This window comes from Lithobates pipiens, unplaced genomic scaffold (assembly GCF_037356315.1).
Source record: "Lithobates pipiens isolate NorthernLeopardFrog02 unplaced genomic scaffold, aLitPip1_a1.2 Scaffold_22, whole genome shotgun sequence".
Classification (NCBI taxonomy): domain Eukaryota; kingdom Metazoa; phylum Chordata; class Amphibia; order Anura; family Ranidae; genus Lithobates; species Lithobates pipiens.
In genome coordinates, this window is record NW_027507784.1 from 43,536,954 (window position 1) to 43,556,526 (window position 19,573).

Consider the following 19,573-nt stretch of genomic DNA (forward strand, 5'->3'; position numbering starts at 1 on the left):
TGATGAGCGTTGGTAGGCTGCATTTTATGGGCACTGGTAGGCTACATTGATGGGCACTGGTGGGGCTGCATTTAATGGCCACCGGTGAGGCTGCATTGCTGGGTGCTGGTGAGGCTGCATTGATGGGCGCTGGCGAGGCTGCATTTGATGGGCGCTGGCGAGGCTGCATTTGATGGGCGCTGGCGAGGCTGCATTTGATGGGTGCTGGCGAGGCTGCATTTGATGGGCGCTGGCGAGGCTGCATTTGATGGGCGCTGGCGAGGCTGCATTTGATGGGCGCTGGCGAGGCTGCATTTGATAGGCGGTGGTGGGCTGCATTTGCTGGGCGCTTCATTAAAAAGGTGGAGTATACATGGGCAGGGCAAAGGGGGTGGAGTCAGGGGTGCAGCCGGGTGGGTGGCAGCAAAATTAGGTTTTGCCTAGGGTGTCAAAAATCCTTGCACCAGCCCTGCATCTGGTCACACTAACCTAGCACCACACATGTCACAAAATTTGTATTACAACAAATTGTTACATGTGGATCGATTTCAGGTTAATCTTTTTCAGGGGTAAATTGGGAGTAGGTATAAGAAAGTACCAGAATCCGAAGGATTATCCACCATATATTAAAATAAGTCCATAGGTAAGAGAAAGCACAAGGAGTACCAGGGGGATCCTCAATAGAGGTATACACAAGATGGAGGGGGGGGGGGGGGGACTAACCACAAACAACAATCATAATGATTCCCATAATCCACAAGATGTTTTCAGCCTAGTAGTTGGAAATTAAATACAGACGGGCATACAGGTCCCCAAGTGAAAGGTCATTAATGCATCAGCAGAATTCTGACTCTAGTCACCTAGTCTGTTTTTCAAAGGGATCACAGACACAGTAACAGCAGCAACTCTATTGAAGTCAGACAGCTGAGCAACAGGCATTTTCAAATTGGGTCAGCAAAGCAACTTCCATATTTCCTGCAGGGTGAGAAAACTTGAAAAACAGGCATGAACACTACATTTCACCTGAATTAACTTCTTCCCACCCGCGCTATAGCCGAAAGTCCTTGCGGGGGGTGGGGGATGGAGACAGCCGCCAAGGGACCCCAGAAGACCAGGTCGGGGCCACTCTGTGAAAAAACCAGCTGCACAGTGGAGGTAAGTATAACATGTTTGTTATTTTAACAAAAAAACGTTACAACCCCTTTAATTGGACGTCCTTATGAGCATGTGCTGTCAGCGCCATTCCTGCAGGCCACGCGTGGCGTACTCTGTGATCAGCGAGTCTATGAGACTGAGCTGATCACAGATCGGAGTAAGGGGTTGATCCCGGCCCCTTACCATGAGATCCACTGCCAGCCAATGATGGCTGATCATGTGATGTAAACAGAAGATCGGTAATGAGTATTTTTTTGCCCTCACGCTGTCAGCGTGGGGGAAAGAAAAAGCCGATCCCCGACTTCTGTCAGAGGGACATCAGTCCCTCACACAGAGAGCTGCAGCTGCCTCATCGGTACCCACCAGTGCCACCTGCCAGTGCCCACCAATGCCACCTACCAGTGCCCACAGTGCCACTTACCTTTGCCCACCAGTGCTGCCAATCAATGCCCATCAGTACATTATCATCAGTGCCACTGATCAGTGCTGCCTATCAGTGTCACCTACCAGTGCCCTTCAGTGCCACCTATCAGTAACACCTATCAGTACTGTCTCATCAGAGCCACCTATCAGTAACACCTATCAGTACTGTCTCATCAGAGCCACCTATCAGTGTCTATCAGTGCCACCCATCAATGAAGGAGAAAAATTAAATGTTTTCAAAAATTTATAACAAACTATGAAACTAGTTTTTTTTTTTTTTGGTATTTATTTTGTTTTTTTAGCAAAAAATAAAAAAACCCAGCAGTGATTAAATACCATTAAAAGAAAGATCTATTTGTGGGGGAATTTTTTTTATAAAAATGTAATCTGGGTACATTGCATGACCGCACAATTATCAATCAAAATGTGAGAGCGCTGAAAGCTGAAAATTGGTCTGGGCAGGAAGGGGGTGAAAGTGCCTGATAAGCAAGTGGTTAAACAAACTCAAAACAAGGAATGAGGTGTGTCTGATCGGCTCTATACAAACATATCGCCTTTCACTTTCACATTATAGGGAGCCGAACATGTAAGTATTCAAAATCTCTAAAATCTCAAAATTTTCTTTATTAACTTTTTTTTTTTTTAAGCTTTTACTGTTTAATTATTCATCTAGAGTTCAGTGACACACAGTCCCACATCATCGTTCATTTATGATATTTTAAAAATATTGAACTGATTGCATGGATTACACAGGCACGTTGAACGCGGTTTGATTGCTATGCCCGTAATATGCTAGCTCTTTCATATCTTACATATACTTGAGGTAGCCGTATCAGTGCAATTGAGAAAATTGAGTAATGTCCGTGATAGTTTTTTTTTATTTGCACTAACATACAATTTTTCAGACAACCTTTTCGGGGTGTGTCCCCTTCTTCAAGGTCCAAGCTGTACTCCACCTTGAAGAAGGGGACAGACCCCAAAATCTTGTCCTGAAAAATTGTATGTTCGTGCAAATAAATAATAATAAAAAAAATATCACGGACAGTACTCAATTTTCTATATCTTACATATGTATGTAACAAGGTGATGGGGCTTCTCTGCTGGACTGATTTTTGGTAGGGCTTCCCTGGTTTCTGCAGCAACCTATCTCACTAAAAAGGGTGGTGGATCCTTCCAATGGGCGTTGGTGGAGTGTGCCTAGGAAAGCCCCAAGAGATGTCAGGAGTGATATGTTTCTTTTTGGTTTGATAGAGACTGGAACATACTTAACCAATTCAGCTTCAGAAGATTTATGACCAGGCCATTTTCCGCGGTCGTGTGACGCTGTGCCCAAACAGAATTTATATCCTTTTCCCCACAAGTAGAGCTTTCTTTTGGTGGTATTTGATCACCTCTGTGATTTTTATTTTTTGTGCTATAAACAATTTTGAAAAAAAAAAATATATTTTTTACTTTCTGCTATAAAACATAGCCAAGAAAATATTAAATAGTAAAAAAAAAAAATCACAACAAACGTATTTTGATTGGTTTGCGCAAACATTATAGTGTCTAAAAGCGATGGGATTTTTATATATATTTTTGGTTTCTTTTTTTTTACCATTATTATGACTTATATCGGGACTGCGACACTACGGCAGACAAATTAGACAAATCAGACACGTAACTGACGCTTTTCTGTTACAATCGTTTTTATTGAAATTTTTATTTTTATTTTTAGAAACATCACTAGATAGAGCAGCAAACAATCCTTGCCATGCTCAAATCATCCAACAATAAATAAGGAACTAAGAGTCCATTCACACAGGGGCAACTTTGGATCCGAATTGAAGTCCTCCCAAGTTGCCTCAAGTCGTGTAACATGATAAAATCAATGTTATTGAATGAGAGCCGTCTTAATGCACACTACTGAAGTCACTCCGCCTTCAGAAAAGGTTCCTGTACTACTTCAATCCGACTTCTAGGTAACGAGCGAGCGTCCCCCCTCCTGAGCCGTACCAGGCCACGTGTCCTCAACATGGGGGGGTGGGTGCTTTGGGGAAGGGGGGCCCTGCGGCCCCTCCACCCCAAAGCACATTGTCTCCATGTTGATGAGGACAAGGACCTCTTCCTGACAACCCTGGCCGTTGATTGTCGGGGTCTGTGGGCGGGGGGCTTATCAGAATCCGGGAGCCCCCTTCCGGCCCCCTACCCTATGTAAATGAGTATGGGGTATGATGTAACCCTACCCATTCACCTGGGGGAAAAAAGTAAATAAAAAACACACAACACAGGTTTTTAAAGTAGTTTATTAGTCAGCTCCGGGGGGTCTTCTTCCGACTTCGGGGGGTTTTCTCGCTGGGCTCCTCCGCTATCTTCTGCTCTTTTACCACTCTTTTACTAGTGGAGGGGCCCGGCTTTCTTCTTCATCGTCGCCGCCGTCCAGGGGTCTTCTTCTGACTTCAGGGGTCTTGTCCCGCTCTTCGATTCTTCTGCCGGGCCACCGCTATCTTCTTCCAGCTCTTTTACTAGCGTTGGCCGGTCTCCTCGATCATCGCTGTCACTGTCTCCACCTTCTTACCTTCTTTGGATGGCGGCGACGATGAAGGAGAAAGCCGGGCTCCTCCACTAGTAAAAGAGCGGTAAAAGAGCAGAAGATAGCGGAGGAGCGAGAAGATCCCGAAGTCAGAAGAAGACCCCCGGAGCTGACTAATAAACTACTTTAAAAACCTGTGTTGTGTGTTTTTTATTTACTTTTTCCCCCAGGTGAATGGGTAGGGGTACATAGTACCCATACTCATTCACATAGGGTGGGGGGCCAGAATCTGGGGGCCCCCTTATTAAAGGGGGCTCCCAGATTCTAATAAGCCCCCCGCCCGCAGACCCAGACAACCAACGGCCAGGGTTTGTCAGGAAGAGGCCGTTGTCCTCATCAACATGTGGACAACATGGGGACAAAGCACCCACCCCCTCCCATGTTGAGGACATGCGGCCTGGTATGGCTCAGGAGGGGGGGCTCGCCCCCACCCCCTTTCCTGACCAGCCGGGCTGCATGCTCGGATAAGGGTCTGGTATGGACTTTGGGGGGACCCCCACACCGTTTTTTCGGCATAGGGGTTCCCCTTAAAACCCATACCAAGCGACGGGGCTCGCAAGGTGTCAATCTCACTGATGGAAGCGGCGATATTGACTTCCTTTGGTAGTCCCGTCTACCTTAAGTTACATTAAAAATGAACAGACTTTACTCCGTGTGTGGGCAAGTCCATTCATTTGAAAAGTCCGGTGGACTAACACACAGATGGGCGGACAATTTTGAGTCAAGACTTCTTTCTAAGTCCGCCGGACTTTTAGGAAGAAAAAGTCCAGCGGAGCCCACATATGGGCGAATTGTGTCCGATCGTGTGTACGTGGCATAAGTGACACTTTTTCGTGCCCAGTGACACCAATACAGTGATCAATGCTAACAAAAATGTACTGTCACTGTATAAATGACACTGGCAGGAAAGGGATTAACATCAGGGGCAATCAAAGGGTTAAATGTGTTCCCTGGGAGTGTTTTCTAACTATGTGGGTGATGGATACTCTAGGCAGAGAGAGCAATCTGTGTTCCTGATTAGTAGAAAAAACAGATCTCTCTTTGTCTGTGACCGAACAACGATCTGCCTTGTTTACATAGGCCAGTGATGGCGAACCTTGGCACCCCAGATGTTTTGGAACTACATTTCCCATGATGCTCATGCACTCTGCATTGTGGTTGAGCATCATGGGAAATGTAGTTCCAAAACATCTGGGGTGCCAAGGTTCGTCATCACTGACATAGGCAGACCGCCGTTCTGTCATTCCTGAGAATGACAGTCTGGCAGCCATCACAGTGGGAGCAGATTTTAGAAAACAACTCCAGAGTTGAGTAATTCTGGGGAGCTAAACAAAAAAATACTTTTGGCTTAAGTTCTACTGAATATAAAATAATTTTGTCACCCTGTCCACCTTGAGTACCTCAACATTAATAAATATATTTTATGTTCCAACTTCAGACACAATAGTTCATTTGATGCCCACCTGCTGGGAAAGAAAGCTCCATGGAATCTGCAAGATTAATATTTCTACTGTTGCTGCATCGTTCATGTAAGTGGTTCTAACTACATTTACAAGGAGCTTTACAGCTAAGGAGTGGGAAAGTAATGTGGTGTAGGTGTGGCGGTGACATACATAGGCAAAATTTACTTTTTTATGTTGGTCAGGCATCCTCATGGCACCCCACAGTTCCACAGCATAGACTCTCGCAGGGACTCTGTATCTAATGGGGTAGATACACACTAACTTCTTCAGTTTAGTTTAATTTTTTTTGTTGTTGCGCTATCCCTTCCAGTCCGTAGAGGGAAAAGCCTATGGCTGCCTGTGCAAAACGCTGAGGACCATGGATATTTGGAGTCCAGCAAGTAAGCCATTTTGTGGATCTTATGAGCCCTTTGCAGTATAATTCCCTAGAGAGACTGAAGCAAGGAGGAGTGGAGCTCCCCTTCTGAGACTGTTCAGCTAGGTTCTTCCTCTTGGTTCCAAGGGAACTGATAAGAGCACATTTGCTGCATATTGACCAGACCGCTGAAAGGCCAGACCAGTGGTGACTCCAGAGGCAGTGCAGCACAGGCCACAGTGACCACATCTGCATTGTTGCTGCGGGGAAACCTGAGCATCCTCTCACCGTCAACTTCCCATAGTTGAATCTCTGGAGGCATCCTGTGGAGAGGTTCCATCTTCTTACAGCAAGAGTTTACAGCTGCACTACAGGGACTGGTGAGAGAGCACTGCCCATTGTTCACACTGCTAGCAGAGACTGAGTTACTGGAGGCAGGACATTAAGTATACTGCACCTATACAGTACTTTTACTGCATCTTTATACTGCACCCATACTGAATGATGGTTTATTAAAATTGTAGTTAAGTGCACCAATGCTTCCTAAAGGGCCCCAACGATAGCTGGCAGAAGAACAGCATCACAAACCATCCTGCAAGTCCCCTTTGTTTCTTCTCCCATTTCCTTAATTTCTATGGACAGTGCACATCAAGTCAGTCTAGGCCTAGCATAGTTGCCATCAATCCACACTGGCAGTATAGTTCCTGTGTTCAAGAAATCAATCTTTATTACTGTTCACTGCTGCACTATAGGTGACTTTGCTATAGTTTATGCTGATCTGGACACCAAATGTTATCTTATGCCTAGTCCTTATTACTTATTACTAGTCACCTTGTATGGTGAATTGCGTAATTACCATTGTTAATCCAATACTATGCCTGCTGTGTTACCAACCATATCAGATATATATATATATATATATATATATATATATATATATATATATATTTTTTTTTTTTTTCCACTACTATACTATCCCTACTGTGTATCAGGTATTGCAGTTAGTGATTTTCTGTGATATTGCATTGGATTGATCTAACCTAGTGTAACATATGGGCTTAAGTTCTTAAATAGGTTGAGACAAAGAACAGATGACCCAGCCTAACCAGCGGTAATCCCAGTAGCTAACCAGTATACAAACACTCACATTACCAGTGAACAGGGGCCTCTTATGGTGTCTAGGGAAACTACAACAAAGGTCTCTCTATGTACATCCAACACTATCCTACAGTAGTGGATAAAAATGTAGCACTATAAAAATCTAATGAAAACAAACAATGTGAAAATCGTCCCAACTGAATAAATTTGAGGACGGTGAATGAGTTCCAAAAAGGTCAGTCCAACCAAGTGGGGGTTCTACCCAAACTGGAAATGCGATGACAACTAGGCTTGTGCAATTCGTTTCGTAACAAATCGAAATTCGGACGAATTTTGCATCTTTCGGACATTTGGATGCATCCGAATGTCCGAATAAAAAAATAACAAATTACAACGAATACGAAAGAAATATAACGAATGAATTCGACATGACTCGAAATTATTTCAACCGCATTCGAAATTATTTCAACATGATTCGAAATTATTTCAACTGCATTCGAAATTATTTCAACATGATTCGACATTATTTCAACCACATTCGAAAATATTTTCTGACCCGACTTTAGGGCCATGTATCTCGGGGTCACTTAGTGCTAGAAACACACTTGGATATGTTGTAGTGCTAGTACTATTGTGTTTGCATACCAAATTTGGGGTTTCTAGCTATAAGTGACCCCGAGATATGTGGCCCCAAAATCGGGTCGCAAAATGTCATTCTCTGCTCTAATAACATTTTGCGACACGATTTTGGGGCCACATATCTCGGGGTCACTTCTAGCACCAAGTGACCCCGAGATACATGGCCCTAAAGTCGGGTCACAAAATATTTTCGAATGTGGTTGAAATAATGTCGAATCATGTTGAAATCATTTCGAATCCGGTAGAAATATTTTCGAATTTGGTTGAAATATTTTAGAATGTGGCCGATTTTTCGAATTCGGTAGAAAACTAAACGAAATCCGAAAACTAATTTAAGGAAGTTAACGAATATAACTAAACGAAATTAATGAATTAACGAATTAAAACAAAACGAAACTAAACACATTTTTTCCTTTTGCACATGTCTAATGACAACTGAAACAATGTGACATCCGTAGACTGATAATATCCAAGAATAGTAGAAATGGTTACTCTTATCAGATCCCAAGGACCTGAGTGCCAGCGGCACCAGGTCACACAGGCATGGATACCGCGATCAGTGGTTCAGCAAAGATGTTCCAGGGTGCCCTCAGCAACCTTCAGAAGCCAGGGTTCAGATCACTCAGTTGATTCTCGACATGAGCAGAGTGATCTGAACACTGAGATGATTAGATATGTCCGATTTTTCTGCTTGACTGCTCCATCCCGGCCTCCATGGTCTGTGTGCCGTCTCTGCCAATGTGATACCATCAAGAGTTTCCCTGGCTTCTGAAGGCTGCTGAGGACCGCCTGGAACATCTTTGCCGAACCGGTGATTGCGGTATCCATTTCAGTTGCCATCGCATTTCCAGTTTGGGTAGAACTCCCACTTGGTTGGTTTGCCCTTTTCACCGTCCTCACATGTATTTAGTTGGGACTCATTCACTTAATTTTTACACATTTTCACATTGTTCGTTTTCATTAGATTTTTATAGCGCTACATTTTTATCCACTGTTCCTTATGAATGTTTGTCACATTTGCGTGTAGCTGCTTCTTCCTTTTTCACAGAGTAGCTCAATATTTTTTACACATTACTTTGAACTATCCTACAGTAACATTATTGGGAAAGCGTTTTCCTCCTGCAATAAGTCTATCAGGGTAGTTGGACCTGTTGAACTATGAAAACCATTAGAGAGCCAAGGTTGAAGCTGTCACTTAAATAAACAAAAAATGGATTCCTCTGACTCTGCAAAACTAACTAGGAGGAGTGCAACCTACTGGCAAGACTTCAGCTCCAGGGCAGTTGCCTTTGAAATTAAGTTTTCTTTTGACTTGATCTGAAATAGGCTTCTCTCCTACTAATATATCTCTTCACTTTTTGCATTTGTTGTTGAATTTTCTATATTGCTCAGATTTCTTTTCATGTTCATGTTTTTATTTGCACATTGTCAAATTTTTGGTTCAGATTCAGCTCTGGATGTTTTGGCACCTGGAATTCATAATGCTGTGATCGGATCCACCACTCTGGTCCCCTGCTCATTCACGGTGGACAGTCCTCCCATAAACCCCAAGTTCCTGGCCATCTTGTGGCAGCATGGAGAGAAAGAATTAGTAAGATATGACAACAAGGAGAAATCTGACTCTCCAAGGATGTTCATCGATGAGAAGGAGGCCAAACAGGGCAATGCTTCATTGACCATTAACAATGTGACCCTCGCTGACCAGGGGACCTACAAGTGTTTAATCATCTATAGCCCTGTGAAAGAGATGAAGGAGATCCAGGTAGACATTCAAGGTAAGCTAACTGTTTTTTGGAGCAGAACTCCAGGTAAATGCAGATACCTAATGTTGATTCTATCATTAAAAAAAATAAAAGAAAGAAAAGTGAGTCACGCGCTGGGAGGATTGTGGATGGTGGATGGTGCATATGTGTCACATAGGTTTCTCTCCTAAACATAGAGAGGGGCTCCAGAGTTGCTGACTGATATGGAGAAAACAATCTTGTTGTTTTCTCATTTTCTTCATACGTTCTTTTCCGGGTCCTGGAGCCCAGGGGTTTGTAGAGCTTTGGCGAGGAATATGCCCCCATTCCTAAATCCATATCATACCTGGTAGCCAGACTTTGTTCTAAGTCTCAGTTGTGCACAGGTCTTTATGAGTCAATCGACAGATGCTCAGGTTCTCTCTCTCTGCTGTGAAATCCTGCTGCTGAGTGAAAAGGCTGACTGCTGACAAAACATTACCAGCGTACATGGGCTGCCTGTTTTGGGGACCCATTAGTGGGCACACAGTAAGTCAGTTTGTGGCTTAGATAAGCAGATGTTTTATCTGTTTTATGCTATGGACTTGATGTAAAAAGTCATCCTGTATTGATTGGTGTTTGATTGCTGCTTTACTGAATAAAAGTGCAGGACAAACCTGCTTGGACTGTTCCTGGATGTCCTTGTCTTGTGCAAGGTTTACCACTTTTAAGTTGATACCCAGGAAGGGAATATTGTGGACTGCAGCGGGTACCACCCCTTAAATAGTGCCCCATTGTGGCTGATTGTGACTTGCAGAGTGGCAAACTAGAGAGATAGGTTGGCACAGGAGCATGAGGTTTATATTGTTTCTCCAGTCAGCCACTGACCACCAGTGCTGGGGAAGATGCTATATTTAAAGCCAGCCACTGACCATCAAAGATGAGGGGAGGTTAAATTTACAGCCAGCCAGTGATGGGGATATTAAAAGGTTAAAGGAAACCTATATTGAGAAAATAGAATGGTTTGCATTTAGTTATTTTAAATGTAGTGTGAAATATTATCGTTTTTACAGAGGTGTCGTTTTTACAGAATAATTTGCTCATTCTTCCAGATAAAGTACTGTACCCGTGTTTCATAAAACTGGTTTCCTTGGAAATTGAACAGTTCCTGTTGCCAACACAGAGAAGTGATGTATAAAAAAAGAAATTGCATAGCCATTTTTCCAGTGGAAGTGCATTCTACTTTTATTCTGTACAAATTGGGAAAAACAAATGTAATTACACCCCGTGCTGTGCAAATATAAATCATTACTTTAAAACAAAAATTATGCATTTGGCCACCAGATGGTGCTAAGAAAATGTCTATGATATTTAGCTCCATCTAGTGGTCAAATGCAGCATTTCCATTTGAAATCATTAGGTGCTATATAAGTACAATGCAATTTCTTTATAAATCAACCCCATAGTGATATCCTCGTCTGTAAATCCTAGGTTCTCTGAGGACAGACAGCTGCAAGCACAGATTATACCTGCACCTGCTGGTGAAGTCTGGTATTGCAGCATGCCCAATGATTGTGTATGGAAATGATTTAATGTTTTTGTGGTTTGAATTTAGCTCAGTAGGTAACAGAAACAGAGGTCTTGCTGTTGTTTGTCCAGGACCACTGAGAGATAGGCATTCCTCATGTCACAATTTAATGTCACTTTTAACCCTCTAGCTCTTCCAGAGGTGACACTGATGAAGAAGGCTCTGTCCAAGAGTGGCAAAAACCGATTGCTGTGTCTGATCACAAACTTCTATCCAAAGGACATTTCAGTAACCTGGTTAAGGAATGGTCAGACCCTGGAAGGATCGGAGTTAGGACCATTTCAGAAGGATGCAGATGGGACTTACAGAGTGAACAGCTCACTAATCATTTCCCCCACACAAAGCCAGGACCATCCAATCATCACCTGCCAGGTGGATCATGTGTCTCTGCCAGAAGTCATCCGAGATAACCTCACCATGCAGTATGGAGGTAACGCCAAGTACTTTTTCATGTAAACAAATGCAAGTATGACTCAAAATGAAGTCAAGAAAACTTTTTGGCTTTTAACGTTTTACCTTTATCACTGCAGAATGGAATATCAAAGATATTATTAGATACATTGGAAATGACAAAGGGGTAATAAAGAAGAACTTTACCTTTCCCATCAACTTTATATCAACATCCCCTTGCCCCCCTCCTCTGACAGAATTGGGTATTAATTTACGTTTTGTAGGGGGGTCAATACCTTTTTGGGGACCCCTCCTCATATTTCTAGGCCAGAATGATGTGTGTAGTGCCCACAGCCCACAGGGATACCAATTTCAATGTCTCAGAAGACTGTAGGGTACTCTACGGCACATGTGCCATGCTGCTTCGTCAGGGGAGCTGGTGATTTTTTCATGGCTTTTGCAGCCACCCCCCTGATGTCACAACGTGGCACATGTATATCATCACAGGGTACAACGTGGAAGAGATAGAAGCACCCCCTGGTGACAGCAGAAGAAGATGCTGACACACCTTATGGGTTATGGAGTCCCCACCGGTGGAGCTCTCACCTCCTTTTTCAATGTTTTCCAGTTTCTCTTCTCGTCCTGCTGTCAAAACCCTTGTTTTACAGAGCTCCATAGCTCAAGATGAAATTTAACCGCATGAGGGAATTAATCCAACTAGTGACTCCTCCCTCTCCCTCTGTATAGCTCCCTCCAAACCTTAAGTCTGAGATAAAGTGTCTGAAAGGAAACAGATTTACCATTCAGATAGTAAAACTGTTATTGTTAAAGTTTTAGTTTATTTTCTCCTATCTATCTTGGAAAATGTCTATTTAGACCAGTGGTTCTCAACTCCTGTCCTCAGGACCCACTAACAGGCCAGATTTGAAAGATAACTTAGATACAGGACAGGTGACATAATTTGCTGCTCAGTGATTGCAGTATTCTAGTTTGCATCTCCCAAAGGTAATACTTAAATTCTGGCCTGTTAGTTGGTCCTGAGGAGGGAGAATGGGAGAAACCAGGTCGGGCAGTAATACAATAGCGCACCTCATCCCAGGTATATCAAATATGGAGAGAAAGGAAGAGGGGTAAATGGGATTATTGCGGTGCTCATAAAGATAAGAGAAAAGTATGATATAAAAGTAAAAGAAGAATTTTATTAAATACAATAAAAACAGTCACAGTAATGGAGTAGATTCAAAATTTTGAAGCTACAAACAATAATATCTATACAGACAATGATCACAATCCGTCAGTTAATTTAGATGAAGGGGTTCTTGGCTATTTAGATGGAGTCCCGACATATTTCGCCTTTAAAGGCTTCTTCAGGGGAGCCAATGGTTGACAGAATAATTTTAAAAAAAGAAACAAGAAGAGAATTCACTGTAAACAAAATACAACAGAGTTAGTGGATCTGGTCATAGTAAAGAAAACAGCCCAGACTTTGGATGCGCCCGCAAATTTCAAAAGGTCAACAGAGCCAGAAATATATATCATTATGGTAATAGAGAATAATTGGTTATACCTACCAAACTTAGAATGCAGGCCCTGCCTGCATATTAGAGTGAGAACGCCTCTAGAGCGTGGAGAGTACACCAGTCCCCGAAACCCCAGAAGGTGACTGCAGGGGACAAATGGAACAGACAGAAAGTCCACTTTTATTAGAAATTATGGGGCCAGGAGAGGCTCCCGTAGGCGGTTTAGAAAACAGAAAGAAAAAATTTCTTTCAATGTATTACATAGTTAGATGGTAAAAAAGACCTACCTGGGTGAATTGATGTAAAGTGTGTCTCAAAGGGGGAGCTAAAGGATGCAGATGAGCGGGTTCATAGGATGATCTAATATCGTGGTGATAACCTAGGATTGTATTTAAATAGATCACAGGTTTATCTGAGTAAGGCTAGTAGATGAGTAACAAAATAGAAAAGATGAAATAACGAAAATGGATACAGTGTAATAGTAAATGGCATTATGCTCAAGTTATTCAGATAGATCACTGAGAAAAATAACCATGAACGGAAATAAGCAGAAACAGGTATGTCTGTACTGCACTGGAATGGGTGTAGATTCACTTTAAGATAGAGGGTTTGGATAAAGGGCTGCAGCAGATGGATTAATCAGCTGATGTATGCAGCGCCTCAAGTTGTAAGTCTAAAGGATGAAAGGCAAAAGGCAAACAGCCTCCGTAAGCATGAAGAGGGGAAAAAAAAAAGTATAGCTGGAAGATAGGAGAAGAAACACGGACTGTGTGGACAGGCCGTGTGCTTCTCAATAGACCAACCTTTCCGAAGAGATCACCGCTATAGTGTCAATTGCAGGGCCGACACACCTGCAATGTGGATATGTCCTTTTATCCCCCACACATCCGGCGTCATACCAATGACGTCGGATGTGAGCGGACAGCAAATGCGGGACTGCGCATGCGTCCCGAGTGAATGCGCCTACAGTCCCCATAGTGCACTGCGGCGCATTCTGAGGCAGTGTCAAGGTTCAATGAACCCCTCGAAACCTCACCCATCAGCAACAGACGTGGGACGCATTCTGCTGGTGAAGCAGTCTGCATAATTGTAGGTCGGGCTTCCACATAGCTCGACCCGTGTGTCCATACAGGCACCGATACCTGAAATCAAGGGGACAGGCGCGCTCCCACAGAGGGGCTCCCACCCAGAGGACGGGATCAAGAAAATCATATGAACAAAAGTAAATTAAGGCAATTGTGCAGGGTGGAAGCACATTGATTAAATAGCTATTCGAAAATGTTAATATGATGAATAGGCGAGCAAAAAGAAAGAGGGGGCTGTGTTCATAGGCCAAATCCACAATAGTGCAAAAATTCATTTAAATATAAAATAAAGTTACAATAATGGTATGAATAAGACGAAAATACATGTTATAATGGAAGTCAATTGTACATATGCGGAAATTAACCACTTGAGGACCGCCGTATTGCCATTGTACGTCAGCACAATGGCACAGGCAGGCATAATCACGTACATCTACGTGATTGCCTTCCAGCGGGTGGGGGGTCCGATCGGACCCCCTCCCGCTGGTTACGGCGGTCCGATTCGGTCCAGGAGCGCTCCGTGATGAGGGGATGGCCGTTGGTTTTCGGCCACCCCCTCTGGATCGCTCCTGGCCAATGAGAAGCTTCTTTCCCCTGTGTATTGTTTACACAGGAAGGAGGAAGTGATGTCATTCTCCTCGGGGCGGTCTTTTTGACCGGACTACGAGGAGAACAGTAAAAGTAAGTGTGCACCAACACTACACTGACATGTAGGTACACACAGGCACACAAACCCCCCCCGATCGCCCCCCCCCCCCCGCCCCCGTGTCACTGATTGCATTGATCATTTCTTTACTGATCAATGCATTCAGTGTCAGTTGTGACAGTAAAAACTGTCAGGACAGTTAGTGTTAGGTCCAGGGTAGCCCCCTATCACCCCCCAATAAAGATTTAACCCCCTGATTGCCCCTAGAGTTAACCCTTTCACCCCCTTTTGCCAGTGTCACTAAGCGATCATTTTTCTGATCGCTGCATGTGTCGCTAGGTAGCTAGTTATTTTTTTAGGTTCACCGCCAGGTTTTTATAGCGCTAGGTACCCCGATATACTACCCAATAATGTTTTTAACCCCCTGATTGCCGCTAGTTAACCCTTTCACCCCCTTTTGCCAGTGTCACTAAGCGATCGTTTTTCTGATCGCTGCATTAGTGTCGCTACAGTCGCTAGTTAGCTAGTTATTTTTTTAGGTTCACCGCCAGGTTTTTATAGCGCTAGGTACCCCGATATACTACCCAATAATGTTTTTAACCCCCTGATTGCCGCTAGTTAACCCTTTCACCCCCTTTTGCCAGTGTCACTAAGCGATCATTTTTCTGATCGCTGCATGTGTCGCTAGGTAGCTAGTTATTTTTTTAGGTTCACCGCCAGGTTTTTATATCGCTAGGTACCCCGATATACTACCCAATAATGGTTTTAACCCCCTGATTGCCGCTAGTTAACCCTTTCACCCCCTTTTGCCAGTGTCACTAAGCGATCGTTTTTCTGATCGCTGCATTAGTGTCGCTAGGTAGCTAGTTATTTTTTTAGGTTCACCGCCAGGTTTTTATAGCGCTAGGTACCCCGATATACTACCCAATAATGGTTTTAACCCCCTGATTGCTGCTAGTTAACCCTTTCACCCCCTTTCACCAGCGATCACAGTATAAGTGTCACTGGTGACGCTGGTTAGCCAGTTAGTTATTTAGGTTCCCCGTCAGGTTTTTATATAGCGCCAGGGACCCCCATATACTACCTAATAAAAATTTGAACCCCCTGATTGCCCCTAGTTAACCCTTTCACCACTGATCACCGTATAAGTGTTACGGGTGACTGGTTAGTTTGTTTTTTATAGCATTTTATATTCAAATCCGGAAGGCAGTGCTTGGTTTTCGGGGTCCCGTACGTGGCTAGGCTCCCAAAAAGTCCCCCACATGTGGTATCCCCGTACTCGGGAGAAGCAGCAGAATTTATTTTGGGGTGTAATTTGACTTCTGCACATAGCATGTGTGAGCAATATATCATTTAGTGACAACTTTGTGCAAAAAAAAAAAAAGTTTGTAATATTCCCGCAACTTTTGGCAAAATATAAAATATTCCATGGACTCAACATGCCTCTCAGTAAATAGCTTGGGGTGTCTACTTTCCAAAATGGGGTCATTTGGGGGGGTTTTGTGCTATTTTGGCATTTTATGGCCTTCGAAACTGTGATAGGTAGTGAGGAGTTAAATCAAAAATTTGCACCCTTAGAAATCCTGAAGGTTGTGATTGGTTTTCGGGGTGCCGTGCGCGACTAGACTCCCAAAAAGTCCCACACATGTGGTATCCCCGTACTCGGGAGAAGCAGCAGAATGTATTTTGGGGTGTCATTTCACATATGCCCATAGCATGTGTGAGCAATATATCATTTAGTGACAACTTGGTGCAAAAAAAAAAAAGTTTGTAATATTCCCGCAACTTGTGGCAAAATATAAAATATTCCATGGACTCAACATGCCTCTCAGTAAATAGCTTGGGGTGTCTACTTTCCAAAATGGGGTCATTTTGGGGGGTTTTGTGCTATTTTGGCATTTTATGGCCTTCGAAACTGTGATAGGTAGTGAGGAGTTAAATCAAAAATTTGCACCCTTAGAAATCCTGAAGGTGGTGATTGGTTTTCGGGGTGCCGTGCGCGACTAGACTCCCAAAAAGTCCCACACACGTGGTATCGCCATACTCGGGAGAAGTAGCGGAATATATTTTGGGGTGCAATTCCACATATAACCATGGCATGTGTGAGCAATATATCATTTAGTGACAACTTTTTGTAAAAAAATTTTTTTTTTTTTTTTTTTTTGTCATTATTCAATCCCTTAGGACAAAAAAAATAAATATTCAATGGGCTCAACATACCCATCAGCAATTTCCTTGGGGTGTCTACTTTCCAAAATGGGGTCATTTGGGGGGGATTTGTACTGCCCTGCCATTTTAGCACCTCAAGAAATGAGATCGGCAGTCATAAATTAAAAGCTGTGTAAATTCCAGAAAATGTACTCTAGTTTGTAGACGCTATAACTTTTGCGCAAACCAAAAAATATACGCTTATTGACATTTTTTTTACTAAAGACATGTGGCTAAATAAATTTTGCCCTCAATGTATGACTAAAATTTAGTTTATTCGATTTTTCTTATAACAAAAAGAAGAAAATATCTTTTTTTTTCAAAATTTTCGCTCTTTTTCCATTTATATCGGAAAAAAAAAAAAAAAAAAAAAAAAAAAAAAAAAAAAAAAATCGCAGAGGCAATCAAATACCATCAAAAGAAAGCTCTATTTGTGGGAAGAAAAGGACGCAAATTTCGTTTGGGTGCAATATTGCATGACCGCGCAATTACCAGTTAAAGCAGCGCAGTGCGAAATTGCAAAAAGACCTCTGGTCCTTAAGGTGTTTATTGGTCCGGAGCTGAAGTGGTTAACACATTATTTAAATTATGATGAATCACATTTGGAGAAAGCAAAAAGAATAGGGCAAAGAAGATATGTAATCTGATTAAATACATTTGTCCTTTAAGCAACTTTTGCAACAATGACATCTTGTGAGGTAATCAAAGATACATCAAATATTTAAATAAAAAGTGAATAATTATTAAATTATTAAGAGTGATTACAAGTGGACTCACATCAACAGACATTCACATTCAACCAACATCAAATAACAAACATACGAAGAAACAAACAAACAAACAGCCCAACAGACAACCACACAAACAAATGGACATACCACCGAACAATTAAAGTGGAAGTAAACCCACTTTTTTAACTTTTACCTACAGGAAAGCCTATAATAAGGCTTACCTGTAGGTAAAAAAAATATCTCCTAAACCTGTACGGTTTAGGAGATATTCCCCTCGGTATGCGCCGCTGACTGCAGCGGCGCATGCGCACAAGGGGGTTCTCTCCGCGAAAAACCGGCAGCGCTCGTCCGGCCGGATTTAAATCTCCCGCGCGCATGCGCGGGAGTGACGATATCGCGGCTCCGGCCACTCACAGCGCCGGAGCCACGATACCCGGAAGAGACGCCGAGGGAGCATGTCGGCTTCCTCGGCGTGGATCGGGCGAGATGTCGGGGCCTCGTTCTAAGGTAAGTATTTCATAATGAGCTAGTATGCGGTGCATACTAGCTCATTATGCCTTTTGCTTTGCAGGTTTTAAAAAAAAAAAAAAAAAAAAAATGCGGGTTTACTACCGCTTTAAGTAGACAAACAGGCAAACAAACGACCAGACAAACTGACAGACAATGAGAGAGGAATGGGGGGGGGGGGGGGGGGGAGAAAAAAGGCAGGGGGAAATGGAAAAAATGGTCAGAGGTATGGCATTTCATGAAAAGTTGGTGTCTGGGTATATAGAGTATGATTCTTTATGTAAATTTTTTTCGAATTTGTATTAAAATTATGCATTTTTAAGCTTGATCTAAGACAAAATGGTTAAAGGAAATGCTTGTAAGTTATGTATTCATTTAAACCTGGGTAATTTGTTGCCTCTAAAGTGTATATCCACTGTGTTTCCAATTGCAGTAAACGGGTGTCGATTTCACCCCCTCGAGCATGAAGAGGTACATGCTCGAGGGCCGAGAAATGTACTCCGCTTGAATCAAAATTATGGAATGTGTCTGTTTAATGCTGTAGTGCAGAGTCGTTTGGATAATGGTAGCATATGATCTCTAATCCGTTTGAAAAACGGACGCCTGGTTTTAACAATATAGAAGCATCCGCAGGGACAGCTAGCTAGGTAGACTATTCCTACAGTCTTACATGTCACATTGTACTTGATGGTATGAATGGAACCATCAGGCAGTGTGACATGTGGTGATCCAGAGACAAAGCGACACACATCGCAGTGGCCACACGGATATGTACCAATGCGAGTTGATTTGGTAGATTGTTGAACACTGAAATGGCTTGTGACCAATCGGTCTTTCATAGACTGGGATCTACGGTATGTGATTTGAGGAAAGGGTTTTTATATATTTGTGAATTGTTTGGTCCGCCAGTAATAGAGGCCAATATTTAACAAGAATTTCTCTCATTTGATTGTGTTGGCGTGAATATTGTGTAATGATACGTAGGGGTGTGGTAGTGGTAGATTTTGGTTTGGGATAAATTAAGTCATTTCTGTTCAGCTTTATCACTTTGTTATAGGTACGTTTGAGTAATGATTTGCTGTAGCCACAGATTTGCTGAGGACCACAGTTGAGAACCACTGATCTAAAGCAAAAACCTATATCCAAAGCTATATACACTTAAAGTGGATGTAAACCCTTCCATATACCCAGTTAAATGACTGGCCTCAGGTGATACACAGACGAAACAAAGAAGACAATAGAAAGTGAGATATCAGACTGAACAGGCCAAAATTAGGAGAAAAATGTGTATAGAACCATACAGTTTATTATTAGCAAAGGATAAAAAGAGTTCATACAGACATGTATGTCTCAGTACATAAAAAAACAATGATAGTGCTAGTACAGATACTGTGTGTTAGATATTGTAAGGGCTTACCTAGATTGGAGTCCATGTTGCAGAGATGTAGGCTCACCCTTGCAAATAAACACAGCCCACAGTAACAAACAGATAA

The 19,573-nt window shown here is 42.7% G+C and overlaps 1 protein-coding gene across 1 annotated transcript in view; it reads left to right on the forward strand.

Annotated features, from left to right (window-relative positions):
* Nucleotides 1-1,029: 1,029 nt before the first annotated feature.
* Nucleotides 1,030-19,573, forward strand: part of LOC143923701 (uncharacterized) — a 67,739-nt gene continuing 49,195 nt past the window's right edge. The window contains exons 1-4 of the mRNA XM_077447505.1: nt 1,030-1,134; nt 5,568-5,658; nt 9,130-9,459; nt 11,124-11,423. Coding sequence (XP_077303631.1) covers nt 5,613-5,658; nt 9,130-9,459; nt 11,124-11,423 — 676 coding nt within the window. The 5' untranslated portion in view covers nt 1,030-1,134; nt 5,568-5,612. The remainder of the gene's footprint in view (nt 1,135-5,567; nt 5,659-9,129; nt 9,460-11,123; nt 11,424-19,573) is intronic.